We start from the raw sequence: 20,675 nt of genomic DNA on the forward strand, positions 1-20,675 counted from the left end.
ACAATATTCACATATCCTGTCATCCCTCAGCTACGCCCCTGTATCTTCCTGTTCCAATATGTAATGGCAGGATGCAACATCATATCTGTGCACAGAGTGACCTCTGACTTTTGGACAAAATGATACAAAACATATTCTTAATTTTTGGGTTTTGCCAAATTTCTTCTGCCATACTTGTGTATTTAGTCAAGCTTTGGTTTTTAAACTCCTCCACATTCACAATTATTATTTGGAAATAATGTTCTTCCACATGAATCACTGAATTAACCTTATTTACACGACACACCTTATGTATACAACTATATATTTACTCTACTCTAGGAATATTTGACACTTCTGAACTGTTTTCCTTGTTTTCTTTCCATCTCTATTCTTTTCCATTTCCTGAAAACTTCAGGAAATGGACAAGGACATGGAAAAGGAGCTAAGAGCTTGTACGGCAAATCATTTCATCCACTTTCTTACACCTGTAGTGTAAACCTGTGATGTGACAATAAAAAGCTGAAGTTTAACTTTTTATTTGGCATTAGTAAATGAAAATACAACCCCCCACCCCTTGTTTTTAACGAGTATGAAATTTGAGAGAGAGAGAGAGAGAAGGTTCTAGTGGGATTTGATTCCCGGGCCATTGGCTGTACGTGTACGTGATTCTACAGGTGGGGTTCCTAACCAATTATACATCTTTAGAACTAGGAGTACAACTTAAACAGGGCATGTTATGTTGTTTTTATGAATGTACAGTGTTTACCCTTCAGTAGAATTGTTGCAGTTGTCGTGAACACTTGTAAACAACACACGTTAACCCATTCAATCCGGGAACGCATCTGTGTCACTTTAGATTTCTTTGGCCATTAAAAAATAATGAATGTCCCTGGAACTAAATATTTTACAAATGTTCGCTTTAAAAAAATGTAATTAAAAAGAAATATTCGATGATTTGCTTGGGTTAATAACATCTGATTTTATTGGATCAGCGAAGTCCAAAAAGTCACTCGAACTTCTGCAGCTCGGATAGATGCCAAAAATGTTCAAATGGTTCAAAAAGTTAATGCTGTGTCCTCCTGCTGCCATGGCCTATCCTCTTTCCCCTCTGCATGTCACTCACATGTGCATGGTTCCCGTCACACATCAAACATTCCTCCCTTACGACTCACTGCAGTTTAGAAGTAGTTATCTGGGGGAATGTGTTTTACATTTGAGACGTGGGGTACATAGAACCCGATCTAGGAGCTTGGGTCAGAACTGAGGGGCCTGGTTGTTGCCACTGCTGAGTGTATAAGAAGCTGAGAGCAGGGCGCTTTGGGAGTGTTTGTGGCACGCAGGTCAGGCTCTTTGCTACCCCACATCAAGTTTGATTTAATGGGGAGCGTTGATGCGTAAAAGGGACACGAGAGACTATTGGCCACGTTGAAACATGGTGATGGTAGAGAGTGTGGGTTTTATCCGAAAGCTTGACCTCCTTGTAGTGGGGTTAATTTTGGACAGGGTGGGTAGATTTTCATCAGAACCACAAATACCATGAGGCTCATTTCCCCTATTCTGACTTATACCCTGTCCCTGATTTTAAAGGATACTAGTCTGGCATGTTTAGTCCCTTGACACTCTATACTGTATAACTAGTGCAGACCATTTTCCAAAGCCTAGATTTTCGAGGAAACCTTTGGATTCCGTTAACTCCAGTACAGTATGAAGATCAACTTGCAAAGACTTAACACTAGCTTGAGATAAGTAATCCAACACAGCAAACTTTATTGGAGACTTATTTTAATCAGTTATGCTATTGTTGTTTAAAATCGGCAATCCGGAACCAATCTGTATGGTATAGTTTCTTAATACAATATAACTAGCATATCTACAGTGGTGGGAGGTGGTCTCCTTAGAAATTTAGATTCTGGTGTCGGGTATTTGAGGTATTTTGTCTTGGAAGAGTGGTAAAAGTTTGGTCTCCTGTGTGGGAGACCCGGGTTCATGGAATGGATTTCAGCATTTTAAAGTATGCCAAAAATAGTCCCAGGAGGAAGGGTTGACTTACTGTATGAGCAAAATTCTATAGTCCGTGACTAATTAATCATGCAACGAACATTGGCTAAATTATTAATTATACACACCAAACACGAAACTAAAAAAATAAAGCCATTGATATATAAATGGTCTGTTCATGTACAATATGTAGCGAAGCTGTGAATATCAATGACATTAACGCTGGTATGGTACTTTAAATCTGAAGGCCTATCCATGTACAGTACCACATTCTTTTAACACTGGTATGGTACTTTAAATCTGAAAGCCTATCCATGTACCACATTCTCTTAACACTGATATGGTACTTTAAATCTGTAGGCCTATCCATGTATCACATTCTCTTAAACACACAAATTCTGACACAACTCTATTAATTTACTGCAGTTTTTCCACTATAACTTTCACCATCACACCAGGGATAATAGACCATGACAGAATGTGCTAACAGCCATAATATTGCATCTCATTCTAAAGTGTACTGTGACACGAAACTGTGAAACTTCTACCAACGTGCTAGCATGTGGTGTTTCACGCGCCATTAGCTGGCTATGTCACTCGGCAGCATAGGGCTGGCTGTTTTGACAGACCGTATGTCTCTGTTATGATAGCATTGTGTTGCCACTATCACATGTAGAAGGCTTTGCCATAATTCATGGAGTCATTGTTGAACAGTCAGAGAGGAACTAGTCCATCCTAATTTGTCCCCTCACCCACTCCGTATGCTCTTACTTCTGAAGCCCAGATTGAAGCCATCAATCTGTTTCATTTGGCTCGAGTTACATGTCAGAAGAACTTTAGAAGAAAATGCCCAGAGACTGTCTTTGCCCTGAAGCTGAAATGCAAAAGAATCCATGTCTGTTTGAAAAGCAAGCCTTGGTCTTACACTGTGTGTGTGTGTGTGTGTGTGTGTGTGTGTGTGTGTGTGTGTGTGTGTGTGTGTGTGTGTGTGTGTGTGTGTGTGTGTGTGTGTGTGTGTGTGTGTGTGTGTGTGTGTGTGTGTGTGTGTGTGTGTGTGTGTGTGTGTGTGTGTGTGTGCGCGCGCGTGCACATAAGTGTGAGGAGCATATTACTATGTTTTGTTCTTTCTTGGGGGTGCATTTTGAGGTTTATTTAGATAGGAGAGTGTAGAGAGACAAGGAAACCCAGAGCAGTGAGAGGGAAGACATGCGAGATGAGATGGGAGTTAGATTGGAGCTCTGGTCCTCACGACTCACAAGGAGTATATTATGGTCATTGTGTTAACTGGCTGTGCCACCAGGCACACCCGCATATGTTTCCGCATGTGCCTGTTTGTGTGTGTATTACCATACAGCAAACAAGTGGATTCAAGACCTTTATTATCTTATTGAGTTTTACTGCTTATCTGATGTAGGAATTTAGCAAATTCACAATAAGTATAATACAGTATACACGTATGTATTAGTAAATGCAAGGAACATTTAGTATTTCTCGGTTCTGTACAAGTTAGTCCTGGTGGACCATCTCAGTCGGTTTGAGCTACCAGGGCTATTATACATTATCTCTCCTATCCTCACAGAACCCCCCCCCCCTACCCCCCACCCCTGCTTATTTGATTACCGTACGTACATGATTATTTTCAAGTGCATTGTCATCACTCCCCACCTTCAGTTGAATCAACTGTACCTCATTATCTTGTCAACAAATGTACATAACATAATTTCTCATTTCTATCAAACTAAGTCAATACTGTCTGGGGGGGAAAAAAACTAAAATATTCAGTCACAGTTTCTGACAGGGAGATTAACCTTGAGGACGTAGTTTTTTTCTGTACAACAACAACAACAACAACAACAAATTCTCATAAGGGTTCGACCCATTGGTCCAAGTCACATACAGTAAGGGAATGTCATTATTATGGTCATGACTTAACAGTCCACATCCATTGAACCAAACTGCCCTTTGCTGTCAAAAAGAATAGAAAGAAATAGGATTTGATGACCTTGGTATCACATGCCCTCCGTCCTCCAAGTGGTTGAGTTAATAGGTCATGATTATGTCACATTGTGACACAAAGACAGTTTGTTAGTGGCCTCATGAGTCAAGTTTGTAAGGCCCTCGCTCCAGAGCCTTCTCTCCCATATTCGTGTCAGCAAGACATCTTGCTGGTGCAATTATTCAGTGCATTCAAGACAATTAAGAACTTGCACCTTAATTCCAACGAATGACTTTGGAAGACTGAGCTCCTTGCCGTCATAAAAATAGCATCTAGACTGTGTACTATGTCTATTTATATTTATATGAACATATTCATATAATTATGTACAGTATATGACTGCTGGTACATAAAAGCATTTTGCTTGTTTGTTTGTGTCTCTCTGCCTTAGTGTTACAGGCATACTGTAGCACAATCAAAACCCAGTGTTATGAAATGTGTGTTTTGATGAACACAACGTCACTGAGGGGAAATTGGAGCTTTCCTACTGCCTATGCCCTATTGAGTGGCTATTTGACTGTTTTTTCCAGCTAAAAGACTGGAACTCTCTCAGTTCTGAATAGTCTTGAATGCAACTCTTCCTGCATGTGTGCCTCCTCCACACCTCACTCACCCACAGCCGCTGATGCACTTGACACTATGGTGAATGGCTGAGTTCTTTAATTGCACCAAGCTCCTCCTCAGTAATGAAACGTCCCTCCGTTTTACCCTTCTAACCTTTTGCAAACCAGGACAACATTTGTACATTGTAGGAAAGTCCCAAGTCACAGGTATTATAGTATAACAAACATTCCAGGCTCTAAAAACTATAAACTGAAAAAACATATTCACAGATAATACAAAAGCAACTGAACACAGTAAAAAAACTAAACAAGTACAACATCATTGAACGCCTGAAAAAGTCCCAGGCACTTGTGATGCAGAATAGACACATTACTTAAAAATATTTTAAGTGCTACAATCTAGCTCTGTAAAAAAAACATAAAAGAATAATACCATTTACAATTGTTATAATGATACAACCATTAATAAAAGAAAAAAAATAACTTTAAAGGATAGAGTTGAAAACACCTTCATTCATTGTTATGCTACTGCCCCAAGCTCAGTAGACTAATGGTACACATTGTACTCAGGACTACCAGATAAAAGGATATAGACTACATAAAACATACAGTAAATTAGTTCAACTAGCCCATACCCGGTCGACCCAAGACACCAAGACACCAAGACAGACAGACAGAGGTTACTCCAATTATATAGTAGGATGTAATCAAATATTTCTTACTTCAAATGTTTGCACAGAAAGCAGACAACATGGAAAGAAATAGAAAATAGGAATACATCTGTCAATACATACTAAGGGGGAAGAAAAGTTGGTCCTTTTCTGTAGATGGCATGGCATAAGTTATATGTTATAATAGTTGCAATGTTGATTGAGCATGCATTGGCATTTTAACGCAAATATGTGCAACACAACACAATGTAACAACTAGCAATAAATAAGAGAATGCATGCTTACACTCAAGCGGTTTTAACAATACAGATTGTTCGACCATCTGGTTCGAAGTATCACTTAAACATTTAAGTTAGCCTTAAAAAAAAAACCTTTGAATTTCCAATTCACTCTTTTCATCTTTCCCTTGGTTTGAATACATCCTACATCCCTTGACTCCTGTCTCTTGTGACTTGCCTTTCATTCAGAGGTCATTGTTGGGAACAATGTGGAAACTAGACACCCGTTGCTTTTTCTCGAACCCGCTTCCCTCTCTCATTCATCTGTCTGAAGGATTGTCAGTCGCAAAATCACTGCCTGGATTAAATGCCCTCTCCATAAGGCAGCGTGTCTACCTGAACAACTGCACAGCAAAACCCTGAGTGTTTAACTGTGAAAGTGTAAATACAGTATGTGTACACTCTCAGAGATAAATTAGCACTCTTTTCTTTGCTGTGTAAAAACATAATATTATCTAGATTGTCCACGCCTCAACTAAAAATAAAAAGGCATGACGTATAAAAGCAACATATAATCAGTCACAGAGCCACTCAAGATACCCTGAGAAATTAAGCAAATAAAACAAACAAAAAAACAAACATATAAAAACCCTGGAATTTTGTTCCACATCCATGACCAAGTACAGTAGCATGTATGTTTGCTTACTGTGTGTTTTGAAAACTATTTAGTGCACTGGTTGAGTATGAGATGTTACAGTAGCTACTACTGTATATGGTGTTGACTTGACTAGTAAGGTAGCACTTCGCCACCCAGAACACGCATTGCAAATAATATGTTTTCAACAAGCCCCCATGTCATCTTTACACTGGCTTTTTAAGCATATGATTAAACAGTATATGGTCCCTTGTTAGAGTGCTCTAAATATGGTTGTCTTCCTTGAGTGAAGTTCTGTGTCTTAATATGCGCATGAGCGTGTTTATGCATTCATGAAATGCATTTAGATCTGCGAGTGTATGCCTGTGTACAGTACATGCATGCATGGTTACATACCTCTGTGTGTGTGTGTGTGTGTGTGTGTGTGTGTGTGTGTGTGTGTGTGTGCGTGTGCGTGTGCGTGCGTGTGCGCGTGTGTGTGTGTGTGTGTGTGGTGTCTGAGTGTGTGCATATATGTCTGTCTATGTACAGATACGCGGTTGTTACTGAGTGAGTTTTGGATTCCATGTCCTTGTCTATCTGGGTCAGAGTAAAGGCCCCTGTGTGGGAGCTCCTGTGTTATGTAGATAAGCCTGAGCACATAGAATGGAGTCGAGTTGCCTTAGTCTTAATGACCTGCCACACAGACCACCTAGTTGGCAAAATCCAGTTAGCAGTTCATATAGCACTTGTCGGGGAAGAAAGGCAGAGGTGACGGTAATTGTTTTAAAACAGTGTTGAATAGCTGGATTTGTGGATTAACGGGTTCATCCGAAACAGAGAACGGTGCGGTCTGGACGTTCACAGGCTCATCCCAACAGTCAGTATGTGTACATCGACTTTGAACATGTGTTCTTGAACAAACACACTGAACCGATACTTTGTCGTTCCGTCATCCTACTGTAAGTCCCTCTGGAGTCCGGACAGAGGTGTCAGCTAAATAACTCGAATGTCATACAAGAAATATTCTAAAATAACGATGAAGATCCGGATCCTTGGATCAAATTTTGGTAATGATGAGTTAATCCATTTCAAGCATCCTTGCTCAAGTTGTTACAGTGATAGAAGTGTCTTCTAGTAGTAAACAGTTAGTACAGGCGCACACAAGCCACAACTTAAATCCAGTTTCATAATAATATGGCATACAGACAAAGTAGCCGCAACACAGTCTTGAGAAGTTTACTCTTTGGTCGTGTAGGACATAATTAATGCAATAAAGTGTGTGTGTGTGTGTGTGTGTGTGTGTGTGTGTGTGTGTGTGTGTGTGTGTGTGTGTGTGTGTGTGTGTGTGTGTGTGTGTGTGTGTGTGTGTGTGTGTGTGTGTGTGTGTGTGTGTGTGTGTGTGTGTGTGTGTGTGTGTGTGTGTTGGAGAAGCAAGAATGGTGAAGCGAAGAAAAGGAACGATCAAATTATGCAACAAAAAAGGATGGAGCAATTTTTTCGATGAGTTCAGGTAAAAGAGAGCAAAATCATTGTTAGTTTAACTGCTCATTGTTACCTCAGGGGGAGTATTTTGTAAGTCAGAGAATGATGAATTGGGTGTGAAACCCAGTCGAACATCCAAGCTCACACTGGAATGATTATAGGACCATCTCAGACCTCACAGGGTGTTGACAGAGACATAGCCTTTTGTCTTTGTGTTTTGCCATGGTTTGAATTTACACTGGAAACCAATGGCTGTGATCACATCCTAATGATAAGCCTGGAGTAAAGGCATTGGGTTTTGAGTTCAGTCAAGCACTGGATGTGACTAGGTGGGAATTCATAGCATTGGTGTAATTTCTCACATGCCCTAGTTTTATCCCTTGCTTAATGTTCACATGGATGATTTGGAATCGGTGTTGTTTGTCATTAGCGTAGCTGACGACTAAATGAAGGAAGAGCTTAGTCATCAAATAGTTGTAACGTGTCAATATTATCTGCAGTGAGGCGAGTGAAGTTGGACTTAAGTGATCACTCGCTTGCAACGAATCACACTACAGATGTGGCAGTGGGCTTTGCAGTGCTGGGACTGAGCACCAGACTCTGGGCAATGTCATCGCGGTTGATCTTGCGCAGTGCCGTGCACAGCGTGTCCATGCTGGCGCAGTCCTTGCTCGCCCAATCGGAGAGCAGCGCACGCACCGGATGCTCCTCCTGCCGGAAGGTGGCGATCCGCTCCTCCTCGTAGCCCAGGAGGCCTGCCAGGTTGCACCAGTCGCTGTCTTCCATATGGTCGGGCGTGTCTCCGTCGCAGCCCCTGTATAGGAGCTTCTCTACCACCTCTCTGGTGTGGAGAGGAAGGAGGAGGCATGGCTCCTCATCTACAGTCACCACTGCAGGGAAATGAAAGGGGAAAAAAACACTGTTATTTTCCTGTTTTGTTTGATTTATTTGCTGCCAATTCTCCATGTGTGCTTTGGTCCCTGTCACTGCCAATCCCCTCACTGTTGGTCTGGGGATGGTCTAGACCAGTGGTTCCCAAACCACACATTATTTCAATAATACAACTATACAAAAAAATTGGAATATTTTTTTAATTTGCTAGCTTGTGCACACTGATTTCCCAATACAGAGACACATTTCACACCCTAATAAAAATAATATATATTTGTTTTGACATTCCTTTTGAGCCTGCGTTCTTTCTACTTGGTGAGATTCCAGGGGGAATAGTAACCAATAACTAGACATATCTGCTTGTGGTGTTGCTGTTGATTGCAAAAGAAATGATTACTGTGTCTTGGAGAAATGTAAAGCCACCAACTATCCAGCAATGGAGGGAGAAGCTAAAAACTATATATCTGACGGAAAGCATTACAGCTAGACTACATATGAGGACGGAGGATTTAAATCAGATGGACACCGGTAGTACCCAGACTGATTGGGGATGCGGTCCACCCTTAATGTCGATGGACGGGAGTTGATTGAAAGTTGATTATTTTCACAGATATTCAGCTCACAGCATGTCACAATGAGCTTGTAGATCCGTAATTTTTGCTATGAATACAGGTGTGCCTTGGGCACAAAAAGTTTGAAAACCACTGGTGTAGACCACCACATGCATCCTCCACTAAACATGCAGTCCCGGAGAACCTAAGTCATGCAGAGGTTCACGGTATCCCCCTGCTATCCCCCGCTGAACAGGCCTCTCCCCCACCAGCCAGCAGGAATATAACCCCTCATCGGCTATCCCACCCACAAACACAGAACAATTATGTCCGTTAGAGCGCCCGGCCAAGCTAAAGGCACCACTGTATTAATTTGTTTTAAAGTTTGAACATACTGTTGAAACAGTGCACAGTTTCTCTGTTGGAGAAGCTATGAACAATTTAAAGGTCGGTGTGGCCCAGGCCCACCACTGACAGACCACAGTCAAATTAGAATGATAAGAAAGACACTCTTTCTTCATGGCATCACATATTTCCTCATGCCTTCACAAGTTCTCCTCGTGCCTTCTGCTGTTGTTGTTGTTGTTGTTGTGTTTCCTTTTCATTGCAATTCCCTGTGCACGTAGAGTACATCTTTAGAAAGGAGGATGCAACTAGAAAAAGTGCTCCTCGGAGCACAGGTCTCCGCCAGGTCAGGTAGATTATTGTGGCCTCCTGTTGGCGCTATAATAGGCCAATGTGAGAAGGGTGCCATTTCTTCTTAGGCCTTGCACGACAATCGGACACTGCATTCATGATTTCAGGCATTTTGTTCCAAAAATGTGATTTGCTAAATTAGACCTGCTGGTGGCGCTATAACAGGCCAATGTGAAAAGGGTGGCATTTCTTCCTCGGCCTAGTGGGAATGTGCGTGTAAAATTTTACGGAAATGGCACACTGCGTTCATGATTTGAGGAATTTTGTTCAAAAGGGATCCATCCTGCAAACTTTGGAAGCCAATGTTAGCCAAGTAGGATGGAATATGAAATATCGGACACATCCATCGTGATCACATGACTATGAGATACTGTGTACCGATTTGCGTGATTTTTGGACAGAATCTGAAGGAGTAAGAGCAAAAAAAATGTTTTTAAAAAACTCAGCCTCCTGGTGGCGCTCTAAAAGGCATATGTGAAAAATGCAGGGCAAAGGTTTTTCCTTGGCCTCTAGGGAGTGTGCGTGCAAAGTTTGACGCAGATCGGTGCATTTATAGCTAAAAACGTGAATTGGCCTGTTATAGCGCCACCATGAGGCTGATGTGAACGTTTTCAAGTGGCATTTCTTCCTGGGCCAAGTGGGAATCTCTGTGGAAAATTTCACGGAAATCGCATGCTGCGTTCATGATTTGAGGCATTTTGTTCCAAATGAACCAATCCTGCATACTTTGGAAGCCAATTTTAGCCAATCAGGATGGAATATGGAAAATCCGACAGATCCGAGTTGATCACATGACTATAGAGATACTGTGTATCGATTTGCGTTTTTTGGACAAAATCTGTAGGAGTAATAGCAAAAAATGTGTTTTGCTAAAGTCGGCCTCATGGTGGCGCTATGACAGGCTGATCTGAAAAATGTGGGGCAAAGGTTCTGCTGTGGCATCCAGGGAGTGTGTGTGCGCAGTTTCACAGCGACCGGGCCAACGGTGGCGGAGATTAGCTGCTCGCAGACAGAAGGACGGACACACACACGGACGGACGGACGGACGGAGGGTAAAACATACTCTCTCGCGATGCCTTTCGGCCTGGCGGAGACAATAACTGTGGAATCATGCAGAGCCTCATAGCATGAGGCTTTAAAGGCCTCTAAATTCTCACAAACTGGTTTGACAGGGCATGACTCCAAAGGAGTGCATGCAGCCAACAAACACATTGTTGCACTGTCAGGAGTTGTTACCGTTGCCTGTTTGAGAGGTTGTATTCAAAGTGTTGACAAGACACCTCACTCCTGCGGGGAAATAGTTTCCTGTCAACTGACACGGCAGGGTGCTGATAATGTGTACATATGGTATCCAAAAAAGTGTCTTTGTTTCAAACTCACTATCCATCAAACATATTTAGAGCAGCTCTGGAGCTCGGGTTCGACCAAAATAGCAGCCTTATTGTTATGACATGCTATACTATAATACCTTTACCATGGGATTTCCCCTGTGCAACTGTGCAATTCAAAGGGGTTGTTTTGTGCTTTGGCAAGCCAATAGAATACCTGAAATACAGTTGGCATAATTGTTTAATTAATGGTAAGCCGACTACTATGCAGTGCTCGTGAAAACAACTTATTTCTAAGCTTTGAGGAAGGAACTTCAGTGGCATTATGATACACTGCTGCCATAGCTGTGTGCATGCGTGCGTGCATGTGTGCGTGTGTGTGTGTGTGTGTGTGTGCACACGTGTGCGTGCATGTGTTACCTGTCTGTGCCTGGGTCTGTCCCTGTTGCTCCTGTAGGCTTTGGCTGTCCACAGATATCCCACTGTCACTGTGCAGCTTCTCGGCCTCAGGTGATGGTGTCTGGTTCTGATTGGCTGTACAGTTGTTGGCGCCCTGTTTATTTTGCTTACAGCTGTTCCATCTGGACAAAAAGAAAAGAAAAGCAATATCCTGAAACTTGTGTTCACACTAGGCGGTGATAAAGCAACAGGCCACAAGTCATTTTCAACGGAAGCCAGCGACATGAAGCTACAAACTGACGGCCAGCACTTGTCGCTACGTGACGGGTGTCACGTGCTACCAAAAAAAAGTTGAGCTGGATTCAACTTTTTTCAGCGCTCCAGTGACACGGTGAAGCGTCAAACAATCATGTTTTTGTTTCACCACTTCCACTCCCCTTCCCGCTCCCCACAATTCCTGCTCTGTTCCCGTAAAAGGAAGAAGAAAACATTCTTGCCGTTAACCAGTTCTCAGTGCTTTTTAACCCTACCCTTTTCATATGTGGCTTGAGAAACAACTGGGCAGCAATGTAGCTGGCCACACTTGGTCGTTTTGGTCGCCACTAGTGTGAACTAGATGAAAAGAGTTATAGAATTGCAAGTAAACATAAAGAAACATTCTGGACTTATATTACAGAATAAAACATTATGTCGTACTTGATTGTTAACCAATCTGCATGGTAGACAACTAGCACATCTGCAGTAGTTGGAGGTTTTCTCCCAACTCCCTAAATCCGGCCCTGGTATCGGATAGGGCACCAACAGCTGATTGATAATGTCAGTACATTTATTTGAAGCAGTCGGCGCATCAGATTGGACACTAGATGCGCTTATACCTCTTTCTGTTGAGACAGTGAGACAATGGATGTACAACTCACAGATTGTAGCTTTAATCTCCCTAATTTATAATGCACTCAAAATGGTGTAGCAACTTTACTGTATACACCCAAGTTCAAAACAAATGTGTCTGATCTATTTGATATTCAATCAATTTAATAGTCCACACCTGCACCTCCTGTCTTCAAGCTACCTCAACCTGTCAATCTGACAATTTGAATGCCAGTGGTTGATGGATTGTTGGCCACACACAGCATGTTCTAGCAAACAACAAGTTGAACTCTTAACAAGTAGCAGCAAATCAGCATGACGACATGAACTTGTGAACTTTTAGCTTTCACCTCCTAGACCGTATTACAAAATATTGAATTTCTAGTAAATACATTATTGGGATTTGTGAAGAATGTACGGTAGATAATCCATAATTCGGTAAGATTTGCGAATAGTTCACAATACGAATACTCCATTGTATGACAGTGTCGCACATTGAAAATAGCAGATCTACAAGTTCAACGCATCGTGATACGATGCATTGTGAGCTTGTAGATAGGGATATTTTCAGACGTGGTCAGGTCATTCGTTTAACATTCAATTTTGTAGTCTAATTGGCCGACACGAGTGGTAGTTATCTGGTCATTACATCAATCTTTTGATTCCCAAAAGTCTGTTTGAAATTAAACAGTCACGGCTGCTTTAACGCAAACACAGCATGTTTTGAGCTGTGGGGCTCCATTCTGCTCCACCAGATCAGAAACATCCAACAGTAGTTGCACTGCTGCATTCACAACTTTACTGCTAATTTATACTCTGTAGTACGAAGTCCATGCATGTGTGCGAATGCATGTGGTGAACAAGAGACTCGAAACTAGAATAAGTACTTAAAAAGAGCATTGTTACATCCTTTGTAGATACCGTATCCATCTATTTACTTTTTGGTAGGAGGCTCTGCCAAGAGTACAAACAATCAATGAAGGCTTTTGTTGAAATAATGATGTCGTCCTAATGTGACCATTAATAGAAATAAAGAAAACATGGGGTGTGGTAGGTGACCAGATAGTGTGACAACCACACAATTGCAACATCCTGTATGTATCTCTATTACACTATGTAAATGAAGCAAAAAAAACAGTCGTTTTGAGTAATGACAGCCAAGTCAGCCATCCTTGCAATACTCCTCATACAATAATGGGTGTCCAAGTTACTGTATAGTACTGTATTGCTCAATGAACAATCTTTCAACCTGAATATTTAAAGACTGCTGTCACCTTTAACTCATTGAGTGCCGTTGACGTTTTTTTGGGGGAAAAAACTTTCAGAACCCAAGATATCATCATTTGAAGATTTGCTGCTCCATTCACTTCTTGTTTCACTTATTACTGAAAAATGCTGTATCTCGGCTCCTGAGCACTTTTCTTTTTACCATGTATTTTTCTATGTTATTTTCAAAAGGCAGACAATCAATGTCAACAAGGTCCAATGACCTCGTTGACATTTGTGAAACCACACAGTGCAACTGTAGCACCCATCAGGGGATCGATTATACTGGAGATAAATATTATATAATATTCTGTGACTACTTGAAAAAGGTATAAGAAATTTGCTGGCACAGTTCGCAATTATTTTTTTATTTCATTGGCACTGAATGAGTTGATATTCATCGAGTTGTGCTTTGATCTGTTTGTTTTGATGCTCCTGTGTTTCTGTGGACCAACACTAGTCTAGCAGTACAACATTGTTAGATAAACACACATTCAATATTGAAACGGGGAGTAGAATCTGCATGTAAACGTTTAAAGGAACATGGAACTGCGGATGCACCATTAGTGGATAATACAGGCCCTAGTTCGATCCCCAGGACCAGAGGGGAAAGGCTTGTGAGCTCTCACTCAGAAAAAGGACAGATGATTTCATTAAATATGAAACAGCTGAATTTCTAAATAAGATTGGCTTTGCTTGCTCACATGAATTTGTCATGTCTTGAAAATCCCATGCCAGTTCCTCACGGCTGTTGATTCTGTTTTTCTTTCATTACATGTTTAACCCACTGTACTTATTTTAAGAAACAAAACTTGGGTCCCAATTCTAAAGCCCCTTACACACGGGGGCGAATGTTTCATGCAAATAATATGTTTTTTTTAAAACCTTATAAAGTCAATGCAAGCTTCCATGGAGCCAAAAATTATTCGGAACGAGTCCGAATTTTAAAAATAATCGCCGGTGTGTAATGACCTTTACAGCTGCAGAAATAAAGGATAACAACATATAACGCATCCAGGCCAAATATATATACAAAATGTCCTAAAGCTTTTTCAAAACCAAACTATCCCTTGAATCTGTTCTACATCCATCATCTTCCTCACCTTTTGAAGATGATGAAGGCCACCAGGCCAACCACCACAGCTGCGAGAATGGAGCAGTAGATGGGGATGAGTTTATCATTCAGACCCTGGTAGATCAATTTGGGGGAGTCGCCGTCGGTCGTGGTGGGAGTGCTGTCCGTGGGGCCATCTGGTGGAGGGGCGTCTGGCGGAAGGTCATCATAGCAGGAGAAGCAAGGCTCCCCGGAGGGGGTGGGGGCAGGAGGAGTGTACAGACCTGAGACAGAGTAGGATAGACGAAGAATTGTATGAGGTTTTATCAACAAAATGATACCGTAATATTAAAATTGTCTTGTCAAAGGACACTGAAGATTTGTATTTATTGTTGATGGCACATTGTCAATCAGATCTCTTAACTACAAACCTCGCTATACCTGAAGCATAACTGAACAGGCATCTAAAACACAACTAGCAATGTTTTAAGACTTGAGAAAAACCTTTACCAATAAGACATTGGCTTTTTCACATTAATGCTCTTTTTCACACTCACACCTGGATACTCCTTCCCTTACTACTCTTCTTTTTTTTATGGCTATTAAGCTGCTTCACTGAAGCAGCTGAGAGGTACTGTATACAGTCAGTAAGTGCTTTTCCCAAGTAGCTCAGCAAAAGCAGAAAGGATGTCATGTACTTCTTTCACCAGTGGGTGAACTGCTGGTCAAACACTACTACCCCCTCCCCCCCCTCACGCACAATTTGCCCCCTCTTTAAGTAGCAGTAGCAGATGGAGAAACATACTGTGTATTCTCCGATACCCTGCCTTTGGGGAGATCTTGGGACCTTAAGCGGTGGTTGGACCCCAAGGGTAGAAAAAGTGGGCATGAACGTCGTGCATAATTTCATTAGGCCTGACAGACTGACCACCCTGCAGCTAAAACGCCCCAACCCCCATCTTGTCTTTCCCCACACTTCTACTGCTTATGCACCTCAACGAGTCCATTTTCAAAACCCAATAGAGGATGGGCCACCTTAACCACAAACACACATTATTCACTGCATAATGTGTATATATACGTGTATGTACTGTATACACACATACACAAACACACACACTCCATCTTACAGCAGGTCATTTTCCATACTCCCTGTGGAGTCATTAACGGGGTAAGAGCCCGGTTGTCCATCCACTCTTTGCCCACTCTACCCGACCATTACCGCCAAGCAGACATGTTCCCTGTTCGGCTCGGATGTGGAAACCTATCCCCGCCTGTCATTTACTTACAGTTACTCACATCATCAACAGGAAATCATCCTGTTGGGCTCAGAGGGCTCTAAATACCTCAAGAGAGCTGCTGCGCATGAGGCATCCATTTTTCACTCATGTGGTGAAACATTTATAGCGAGACCTTGCTTAGACAAGTTGCTGTTGTCAGGGGCTTTTATCTAAAGGAGTTTTGATGAGACGTACTTTACAATTGACTTACTGTACCCATGTCAATTACTAGCCCTTCTTTATTAAGTTATTATACTGGGCGGACATAATTTGTAATCCATATACTGCACAGGCATTGATCTTTCTAGATGTTTTACCAACCATACTACTTGAGACCGGTGTTGTATTACCCTTTTGCACAAAGAGGAAAGATGTTGCACTGTAGTTAACTTAAGTTCTCTACAGCTTATTGTGAAGTTAGGCACGCCTGCACATAAACTGCTTTGTTCTTAGTCAGCAGTGATTGATGTGCTGAGCGTCTCATACGTCTTTAACAACTTGTTTTTAACTGTTTGTTGGATGAAAGGGTGTCCCCAGCTGACACTTTGTGTGACCTTGCCTGTTTGTCTGCAACAAAACTGCAAATTTACTTGCGAGAGCTCTCCACTGTGTCTGCCCTGCCCCCCTGCTGAGTTCAATGAACCGCGATGGGCCGCAGTTAAGAGGTGCATCCAGCTCATTCAGCAAAACACAGCTTATTCACAAATGGTTGGCTCTGGCAACGCGCACACACACACACACACACACACACACACACACACACACACACACACACACACACACACACACACACACACACACACACACACACACACACACACACACACACACTTATAGTCGCACTTTTCTCCATTGTCTTCATCACTAAATACCTGGATTATTTGATGTTGTTCAGTTTTGTAAAAAAAAAGAATTATCTGCTAGCAGGCTAAAATAGTTAAATAAATGACGTCTAAGACATCCGATATTAACTCAACTACTCTGATGACTTGCTGTAACCGTAGTTTGCGTATGGATGACAGAAAATGGGCCCATTTGCAGCTCGCTTCTCTCCTGCTAATGTAATGATATCCAGCCCCCCACCACCACCACCCGACCTCGTTACTATCGGCCCACCCACCCGTCCGGACCCCTCCCTCCCTCATCCTGGCTCCTGTGTCTCTTTTCACCCCCTATTTCCATCCCTCCATCCCCACTAGAAAGGATACCAGATACTATTCAGTGACAGAGATCTTCTTTGTCCAGCACAAATGCCCCCCCCCAATTCTCTATCAGGATATAACATCTCCTTTTTCTTTCCTTTTTTTACATTGCCCGATCTCATTTTCTCACTCCTACACAGTAAAATCCTGGGCGTTAATTTAGCTCTGAGAATGTACCCCCTCCCATTTTCACTGTCTGTCCGTCCTTCCTTCTTTGTCTTCCTTCCTCCTTCGTTGCGGAAGACTACCTGCTTCTTTTTTTTTTTGTCTCTCTTATCTTTTTTATTTTATTTTTTTCACCCAGTCTACATCATCACCGTATATCCGCCTTTTGTAGGTCTATCTATCTGCCTATCTGCCTGTCTGTCTGTGATGAACATTTAGAGCAGAGTTTCAAAGTGCTCGGGCAGTCCATGCTGGTCTCAGAGGGAGTGACCTTCTAGGACACTGCTGAGCTCAGCTTATTTCCAATGAGCCAAGAGGAGGTTGCTTGAGGTTTCTAGACTCTGGAGTAGGGGTGCAACAGTTAATCCAAGTAATTGAGTTAATTGATTATAAAAATGAATCGATTATCGATAATTTGATAGAATAATTGATTAATAATCTAGACCGATTTTTGGTCGTTATAGGCAAAAATGAAAGTCACATCGCGAACCTTGTAGATGTCACTATTTTTGCACGACATCGTTGTGCATCAAAGTATAAAATAAGGCTTAAGTGGTTAAATGATTCCATGATATATATTTTTCATATATACTGTAAATGGCGCTTCTCGATTATACGGCGATCGAAAAATTCATGTTTAGAATAATCGTTAAGAAAATAGTCGACTCCCTCGGGTCGTCGGTGACATGCACGCCATGTTTGGAGTCGGTCGGTCGGACGATTCTCGAGAAACATGAACTAGAGACGGACGCACAGAAGATGTCGCACATTTATTGTTAGATAGTGAAAATAGCTGCTCTACAAGCTCACAACAAGTTTCGTTGCTACATGCGAGCTTGTATTTTAGCAGTTTTTGAAATTTTCTGAAAAAACTCTTATATAAATTAGTTAGTATATAGTGCAATAATAATAATGTGATGTTGTCACAAAATGCATTTTGGGAACCATTGCCTAAAGAGGCAGGGTTGCTCACTTACAGATAAGAGTGGAGGGTGTTCCCATGGTCAAACCGTACCAGTAGTGTCCCATTATGTGTATCATTATATAAGACATGGAACCTGTCAAAATGACAGTCTATGGACTAAATTATAGCCCTTGCCCGCTTGCCATCCAGTCGGTTTTGTTTAGGTATTCTATTCTATCCAGGACATTACTGGAATAGTCCTTTTGGTTTTATCTGTTAATGACTAACGTATTACTGGATATCCGGGCACACTTACAGTATGCCTTAAAGTAATGACTAATGTAATGTTGCTAGTAATAACTGAGTCCTTTCTCAGTAGCTTAACTTAATCATATCTTTGTAGTATGACTGGTGCATTTAGATGCATTCAAATATGTATGCATTTAACCCAACCAGTCTTTCAGAATTAAATTAACACTGATGAATTTACTGTGTGTGTTTGGGGGGGAGGGGGGGGGAGTGCCTGCGTGCGTGCCTGCGTGCATGCCTGCGTGCATGTATGCTTTGGGTTGGGTTGGGTTGGGTGTGTGAGATTTGCACCTGAGCCAAATCTTGCATTCCAACCTCTTGCAGACTCCAGACAACAGGTGTTACTCCTGTGGTGACGGCCTCGACCGTATACTTTTGCCCCGACTTCACACGTGTGAGGCATAAGGAGGGGTTTCCAGCACAAGTAGCGTTTTGTTTCTTATTATTACATGTCATTATGTGTGAGCACTGCCAAAACCGTTGCCCGGGCCGTGAGCCAAGACCTGCCCTGGAAGCGTGAAGTATCCTTACCAGCGAGGGTGATGCCACACACTGTGAGCTTGTAGATCTGCAATTGTCGCCGCGGGACACTGTCGTACGACGAAGTACACACCAGGCATTAGAGAGGATTTATATCGTTGAGCGCATACAGATGAAGCATGAAAGGATGATTGCGGGTTATCACTGACATGTTGCCTTAGTCTTGATCCCTTTTAGACGTTCGCGACTACTGTTCCCCTTTTGTTCACACCCATCCCATCCGTGATTCTTATACTTTATCCCCTCTCCCATTGGCCTCTCCCTTTTTTCCCTACCTTCCGCCCGAGATCTGTCTCATTTTTCTGCACACGTGCTATCGTCTGAACACACCCCTATACGTGTGTATATGCACTCGTTTGTGTGGCTGTATGGGTGTGTTCCTTCGTGGGCGTGTCTGTGTGTGTGTGTGTGCATGGGTTTTCTGTGTGTGTGTGTGTGTGTGGGGGGGGGGGGTGCATGTGTTCCTGCTCTGCGGCAGAAAGTGATCGGCACTCGTAGAGGTCACCCAGAGAAACCTGAGAGTGGAGAGGAGTAACTCCATCGCTTTTATCGACCAGGACACGCTCTCTCTCAGCATCTGTTCTCTCTGTCCATCTCTCTCATTCTCTGCTACATGCTGCTGCAACAGCTCTCCATCCATCCATACATATGCTCCATCTTTCGCCCCACAATTGTTCTGAGGTCCTCCTTGAGGAGTCCTGTGAGGAGTTATGAATCGTTCTCCTTTTTTCCTCTGTTTTCGATCTACAAGTGTACAACAAATCGCATCACGGAACATTGTGAGCTTGTAGAAAAATGTTTCCACCCACTGTTTAATGACATGCCCAAAATAGGGACACCAGGTTTAAAGTGGTTAACCACTTAAACCCTGTATATACTTAGTTGACCCGCATCCCCCAGGGCTCGATACTCGGTCAGCACCTTTTTTTCCCTCTACACCAAATCTCTCCGTCGAAAATAGCCGATCTACAAGCTCACATTGCGATGGGTTGTGAGCTTGTGGATCTGCTATGTCATTGCATGTTCGCCCCAGCATACAGACGCTAGGGTTCAAATGGTTAATGCACCACAATTGCAGTAAAATGTTCACTAACAGTTGTGTGCAGATGTAGCAGACTAATGGGACACAGCTTTCTTTGCTCAGCGATGGTACTCTGGCACAGCACAGGATGCAAAGTTGTGCAAACCTTACAATACTGGCTTTCTGTCCCATAGCACCAAAATGAGGTCATATGGGGGGGGCATGTCAGAGTAACAAATATTCAACTCATTAATCCCAAAACCTTGGCTCTCAATCCGGGACGACTGGCAGGGAATGGGCTGCACGAGCGCTGGCGCAAGTGTTGTGGTCACCCCTTGGACCGGAGCGGATCACCAGCACCCAAGCAGCTCCCGTCTCCCGAATTCCCGCCGCAATGTCAAGGGGGCAAATTCCACTAGAATGGTAGTTCTGCAGGAGATTGGGACATTTGCCATAAAAGGGGCGATTCTTGTTTGCGGACGGGGGGTTGTTTGGAGGGGGTGTGCGTGGGTTGAAGAGGCGAGAGACTTCAAAACTGTCTTTACCACCACAAGGCCTGGCTTTGTATTGACCAGGGAGCGAGGGGTTATAGAGAGGAGGTCATCCATGGCCTTAAGAGCCCAAAATCAGTGGAACTGATATGAGACTGTAGATG

The 20,675-nt window shown here is 42.5% G+C and overlaps 1 protein-coding gene across 1 annotated transcript in view; it reads right to left on the minus strand.

The window, feature by feature from the left end:
* Positions 1 to 4,618: 4,618 nt before the first annotated feature.
* Positions 4,619 to 20,675, minus strand: part of ngfrb (nerve growth factor receptor b) — a 36,466-nt gene continuing 20,409 nt past the window's right edge. The window contains exons 4-6 of the mRNA XM_080456195.1: positions 14,649 to 14,883; positions 11,434 to 11,594; positions 4,619 to 8,437 (exon numbers count right to left, since the gene is read on the minus strand). Coding sequence (XP_080312321.1) covers positions 8,094 to 8,437; positions 11,434 to 11,594; positions 14,649 to 14,883 — 740 coding nt within the window. The 3' untranslated portion in view covers positions 4,619 to 8,093. The remainder of the gene's footprint in view (positions 8,438 to 11,433; positions 11,595 to 14,648; positions 14,884 to 20,675) is intronic.

The sequence above is a fragment of the Gymnoscopelus braueri genome (genome assembly GCF_963280865.1).
Source record: "Gymnoscopelus braueri genome assembly, chromosome: 17".
NCBI lineage: Eukaryota > Metazoa > Chordata > Actinopteri > Myctophiformes > Myctophidae > Gymnoscopelus > Gymnoscopelus braueri.